General features: G+C 36.1%; 1 protein-coding gene across 1 annotated transcript; it reads right to left on the bottom strand.

Annotated features, from left to right (window-relative positions):
- Positions 1 to 2,325: 2,325 nt before the first annotated feature.
- Positions 2,326 to 5,701, bottom strand: LOC109177118 (protein ABHD17B-like). Its single transcript, XM_019326425.1, has 5 exons — positions 5,286 to 5,701; positions 3,705 to 3,741; positions 3,378 to 3,614; positions 3,245 to 3,292; positions 2,326 to 2,925 (listed from the first exon to the last, which is right to left on the bottom strand). The coding sequence occupies exons 1-5, from the start codon at positions 5,582 to 5,584 to the stop codon at positions 2,665 to 2,667; spliced, it is 882 nt and encodes a 293-aa protein (XP_019181970.1). The 5' UTR covers positions 5,585 to 5,701; the 3' UTR covers positions 2,326 to 2,664.
- Positions 5,702 to 6,194: the final 493 nt, after the last annotated feature.

The following is a 6,194-nucleotide window of genomic DNA, read 5'->3' as shown; positions in this document are numbered from 1 at the left end:
ATATATATATATATAAATAATGTGTTTTATGAGTTAGAATAATATAATTTATGAATTTTTAGACCCTGATGTATATAAATGTGTGAATCTAAGCAATAGTGATTGCGAATTCACCACCCCTTTCAAGTCATTCTGCACTTCCACTCGATGGTATCCCTTGGCCCAAGCTAGCCAGATCCCCTCATGTAATGCCCAAACTTCCAGTTTATCCGAGTTATATGATCCAATTTTATAAATAATACTCCGTATATATATTTTTTTTTTTAAATGCTACTAGCTCTATTACATTGTAGTATCTGTTCATATACTTTCTCAACCTACTGAAACACAAAGAGCCAATAACGCCTCCACTGAGGCTCGAACTCACAACCTTCAAAATAGAAATCCAACCCGGGTACCATTAGACCACATAGTCCTGATATAATACTCTGTATATAATTTACCTAAGAATTATTTGATTCAATGGATATATTTATTCACAATGTAAATTATTCGTCCAAACTCCAAACACTAGCTAGGGTTGAATAAGTAGCTTAGCCAAATAGACAAGTTGTTTTGGTCAAGAGAGAGAGATAGAGGGACTTCGTGACATTATTATAATTCGATATATAAAAATATTGTTTCATAGAATATTCTAGTTTTTAATTTTATTTAATTTTAATAGAATATTCTGTTGACTAAACAATATGCAACCCCTTTATGTGAGTTTTCAGTATGGTAAAGATTAATTAATTAAAATACCAAGAATATTGTACCATGTTCACACACTTTCTCCTTAATTTGTAATAATTATATATATATAGTAATTTGTTCGTCCTCTCTAAGTAATACTCATCACAAACACACATATGCACGCACATACATATTCTCTCAAAGCAATAAGTCTCAAAAGTAAGCCTTAGGTATGTTTAGTCGAGCAAGTCATCATTAGCCGTTTTAAGAATATTTAAATACATTAGAGTGCGCTTGGAACAAAGACGTCCTTAAAATCATTGTTCAATGCGACTCTAGAGATGCTGTAGAGTGGATATAAGGGATGCACATGCCTAGGAAAAAATTATTGAGAAATGCAAAGTGTGAATTACTAATAAGAACTGAAATGTTGTTATCAAGCATGTCTATCGGGAGCAAAGTCAAGTGGTAGATCTTATGGCATCAATGACGTTATTACCCAAGGATGACCGAATGTGTAAAGTATAATTCTAATACTAGAAAGTTACTAGTTTAATTCTAGTCAAACTTGTCGTATAAAATCCGTTATTACACATAAGCAGACTTTACCTAATGCACATTTTCAGATAATGAATACGAGTTTCCCTCATTATCCAAATAAAAATGATGTTATTTATGCTCTTATTATTATTATGTTTTAATGTTAGTATTAATGTTAATTCATTTCCAAATTGATATATCATGCACCCTAACATACAATTATCATCAAATCGGGATGTAAATATAAATCAAATGTCCAAATACATAGATCACCGGAGCATACCCCTGAATACAAAAAAACATAAAAGCATAACTAGACACGAAAAAACTAAAGCCCAACAGTGGCTAACACAAAATAAACTAAGCAAAATTAATTAAAATAAGCTAAGCCTATTAGGTGCACCATGTTGACAATTTCACCCGACTCTCCACCTCAATAGGGATAGGGATAAAACACTCCCACCCCATTCTAACTATTGTCCTTTCTATTTTGAGGTATTGATATTAGTATACTCCAAACTTTAATTACTATAACTGAGTATTTATTAGTTGTAATTGAATTGTAATCATCCAATCAAAGAAAAACACAGATACACATACACATTTCTGCAGAGGCACCAATACTAGACAGATAGATTTGCTCTCAAATCTGCAGACAACCAAAGAATAGAATATATTCTGGGGAGCATCTTTAATCTCAACCACACAAATAATGCTGGCATTAAGATATTGCTTAATATATAAGTACAGTTTGTATAATATTTTAAGCCATGACAGATCATAATGGAACTTAAACAAAGCTTTCATGTGCACAACAGGAAGCCATACATATCCCCATCAATCCAAAACCCCAGAATTGTTTAGCCAAAGAATCACAAGAATTTGTTCAAGAAATAAACAAATGGCTTCCAGGATTTTGCTGTCACATGTACTCATCACGACTCGATTCAACGCTTTTTCTTGGAATAAATGTAACACACTTTGGATCCATGGGTTGGACCGACATTTTATAATGCGAAAATGCATGTGTTTTCAGTCTAATTCAGAAAAAAAAATGATCGCAGTCTTGCAGAGATCTATATCGAGCAGGAAAATGGGGGAAAGATGGAGGGAAGAAGACAGCTATGCATATCCATTCTCAACGACAAGATCTCTACACAAGCTTGAACATTTCCTAGTTTACATTATGTTTAGATCGAGTGTAGAGAGACATTTTCAGAAGACAAAAACACACGATACTTACAAAAATGTACATCATCATTCTTTGCCACGTAAACTATCATCAAGTGAGCAGGATCGGGATCAAGCGGCTAATTCCAACTCATACTGACTCACGTTTCATGGTAAAATAAGTGGCCCGAGATTGATACAATCATGCGTACCTTTTTGTAGGTGACGATCTCTGTGAAAAGAAAGTGCAGCTTCCTTTAAACGAGGCAAAGGGCGTAGCGATCATCTTTTGCAGAATATTAAACATTTGTTGTGTCTGGAATCTGTTATACTCGGGGCTTTAGAAAGATGAGGTTTAATTCTCTTTGAAAGGGAGCGTCTTTCCATCGCATTTAGAAATTTTGCCAAGTGCTTAATATACTCGGGAAAAGTCTCTAAGTTACAATGTCCTCCGCCTTTGACCCATAATGGATCATATTTGTCTTCAGAAAGTTCCCATAACCGCTTCCCATGGGAGAAGTCGACAATCTCATCTTCCGTTCCCTGCAAGTGGCTCTTGTCAGAAACATCTAAATTTACAAGCTCGATAAATTGAAGCATGTGCTCCATCTCAACTGATAGCTTCACTTTTGGCATGGCTCTGATACCAAATTGGAGCATGGCTCTTAACTGATAGTTGGATTGCACATTAATGGTTATATGCTCAACACGATAAGTTTTGATTCGCTTAAACCAAATACAAACGAAAACAAAAAGAAGCCTTTCGTGCACCATGGACTACCGCACACTAGCTAAGAAGGAAACTTATAATGGTGTACATAACCACCTTAAACACAGAATTGAGGAAAAGGATGTTACTTACATGGATAACTAAAACCGGGCAGTTGACTTCTCGTATTTTGTCTATATTCTGAAAAGAACAATAGTCCCGTCACGACAAAACCAATCTAGCCATCAAAACTCAATCAGATATCAAGGCGAAAAGATGAACTTACTTTGAAAATGTCAAACCAGAGCGTCATCTTGACTGGATATAGAACTCGTATCCCGGAAAGTATAGCACTATGGAGAACAACGCCTCTCAACCTCTTTAAACGAGAGGCCAAGTGTAACGTTGGCCCACTGCCGACAGATTGGCCATATAAAATCACATCCTCCTGTTTAATTCCATACTTGCTCTTCAAACAGTCGTAGACCGCTTCTATGTCATGGTATGTGTTGAACTCGGTGGGCTATTAAAAGCGAGAGAAAAGACAATTCTCAGCCACATAAGGCAAGTAAAGTAAAAGTATCTATCGAACACGTTTTTATATATTCCTTACCTTCCCGGAAGATGCACCATATCCCGAATAGTCATAGCTGAAACGCAGTAACATTATACCATCAGTGAAAAAGGTATTTGACGATAAAAGGGCTAATGTCAATATCATATTAGCTATAAAAGTAGCCATGAAAGCAACTTTAAGGGAATGACAAATTGTCAAAAGTCGATGAAGCTCCATTAGGCTACTAAGTTCCCTCAATTCTTTTGGCAAAAATTTATCAAAACACAGAGAATTACCAAGAAATATTGCTCAAAAACTCTTTCATAGACTCTCGGATTTCAATTATGTTCAAATACAGCAATCTAAACTGTTCATCAATCATTATTTCTGGAGTATAAAATTATCATTCATCAATTAGAAGTTGAAAGACAAAAAATAAGAACTCAGATTTCAATTTTGTTCAAATACAAACAATCCACAGAACTAAGAATGAAGTTGCACCCAAAAATACCCATATCCAATTCTTTGTATCAATAGAACAAAATTGATTTTTTTTTTTTAAATTACAATAGGAATAACATAAATTAGCAAGAAATCATAAATACAATGAAATCCATCCACCAAAAACCCAAAAAGTACTCAAAGATCAAAACTTTCAAGCATCCATTTTCAATACCATCAAATACAAAAACAGCCCATAAAAAGGTATTTATCTCAACAATCCCAACACGGCACGACCCGTATCCCCTATTCCTTGCCCAAAAAGGCGAAATTCCTCACTCCCCATATCCTGATTTGACAGGATAATGAAGGGATAAATCACTGTAAATCAACAACCTATTAGGTAGGAAACAAGGAACCCATCACATTGGGTGTAACTGCTCCTACTAACAAGGCTCGATCTTGTGCAAGAAATCATAAATACAATGAAACCCATCCACCAAAAACCAAAAAAGTACTCAAAGATCAAAACTTTCAAGCATCCATTTTCAACACCATCAAATACAAAAACAGCCCTTAAAAAGGTATTTTATCTCAACAATCCCAATACGGCACGACCCCTATCATCTATTCCTTTGCCCAAAAAAGGCAAAAATCCTCACTCCCCAGTCCCTACATCCCGATTTGCCAGGATAGTGTAGGGATACGCCCAATCTTGTTTTCTTGCGCACAATCTACCGCTAAGAAACCAAACATGGCCGACCCGTATCCCCTATTCCTTGCCCAAAAAAGGCGAAATTCCTCACTCCCCACATCCCAATTTGGCAGGATAGTGGAGGGATAAATCGTTGTGAATCAACAACCTATTAGGTAGGAAACAAGGAACTCATCACATTGGGTGTAATTGCTCCTACAAACAAGGCTCGATCTTATAGACTAACAAAGCTATAGAAACACATCCAAAACAAGATCACCCAGGCACAACCACAGACATAAAACATAAGCAAGCAACAAGAGAAGGGCAAAAATCAAAACTTTAAACACCCAATTTCAAAATGTTTAGTGCACCTTCAAGGAGGTAAATAAATTCAGCCAGGCACACCCACATATAAACTAACAAAGCTATAGAAATACATCCACTATTATAAAGATAATTCTTGTAAAAGAAATAAAATTTTGAAAAAAAAATAAAAATACCTCATGATATTGATCCGGAGATGAGCTCTGAGCTCAACAAAGAGGTCCTGCATCTGCCCCAAATCCGCAGCATTGCCATGGGAATACAACAACGTTAACCTCGCAAAAGGGTGTCTCCAGAAACCAGCCACAATCTTGTTCCCAACCTTGGTGTCCAGCAAATGCACGTCCACGTTACTGTCTGCCCTGAGGCCGGTGAAACACTGCGCCCCATCCTCGTCCCTGAAAACATCGTACGTTGGTGGGTCTGGTGGGAAAAATGCAAGCTTTGCAGCAACGTTTGACGTTACATTTCCCATTTAAACCAGACCCACAGCCAACGACGAATGAATAATCCCCCGATGTCTCTCAACACAAATCGATGATGCTCCGGGGCAGAAATTACAGAATATCAAGACAATTTTTTTTCCGGGTTGAACGGTAATAACAATAGAATTGAAAGATTCCACTGTTCCCAATCCTATCTAAGCGGAGGGGTGCAGAGATTTGGCCATTTGGAGCAAAATGCACGCCCGTGGAAGGAATATAAAGAAGCAAAGAAATGTTTGTTTGTTTGTTGGTTTGTGATGACGTGCAAGCACCCCACAGTTTTTAATTTTTTATCTCGACGTGCTGTTGTGCCCAGGAATGATTCTTTCTTTTCTTTGTTTTAATATTGAAGGTTGTGAGGTGTCCAAAATCTAAATGCTTACCTCTCCTTGTAGGTGTATATTATTTTATGTTTTTTTGGATGACCAAAAAATTCACAATTATTATTTAAGATGATGTAATATAGATATATTTTTAATATTCAAGTTGTACATTTAATATGGTTCTGCTCGATTAAACGTGATTGATCGACTCCTTGAGTTATTCTGACGAGTCATATTATTTGTTTATGTACTCTATACCACTATGTATTATAATTTT

Source organism: Ipomoea nil, unplaced genomic scaffold (assembly GCF_001879475.1).
Source record: "Ipomoea nil cultivar Tokyo-kokei standard unplaced genomic scaffold, Asagao_1.1 scaffold0176, whole genome shotgun sequence".
Taxonomy (NCBI): Eukaryota; Viridiplantae; Streptophyta; class Magnoliopsida; order Solanales; family Convolvulaceae; genus Ipomoea; species Ipomoea nil.
The sequence above is the reverse complement of the archived record's forward strand: the minus strand, read 5'-3'. Positions and strand labels throughout refer to the sequence as shown.

Excerpts from the sequence above, each read along its gene's own strand:
- LOC109177118 (XM_019326425.1), bottom strand. The coding sequence starts at position 5,584 with ATGGGAAATGTAACGTCAAACGTTGCTGCAAAGCTTGCATTTTTCCCA. Across the intron at positions 3,742-5,285 it reads CTCCGGATCAATATCATGAG|CTATGACTATTCGGGATATG; the intron begins GTATTTTTATTT and ends ACTGCGTTTCAG. Across the intron at positions 2,926-3,244 it reads GCCCGGTTTTAGTTATCCAT|GGAACGGAAGATGAGATTGT; the intron begins GTAAGTAACATC and ends AGCCACTTGCAG.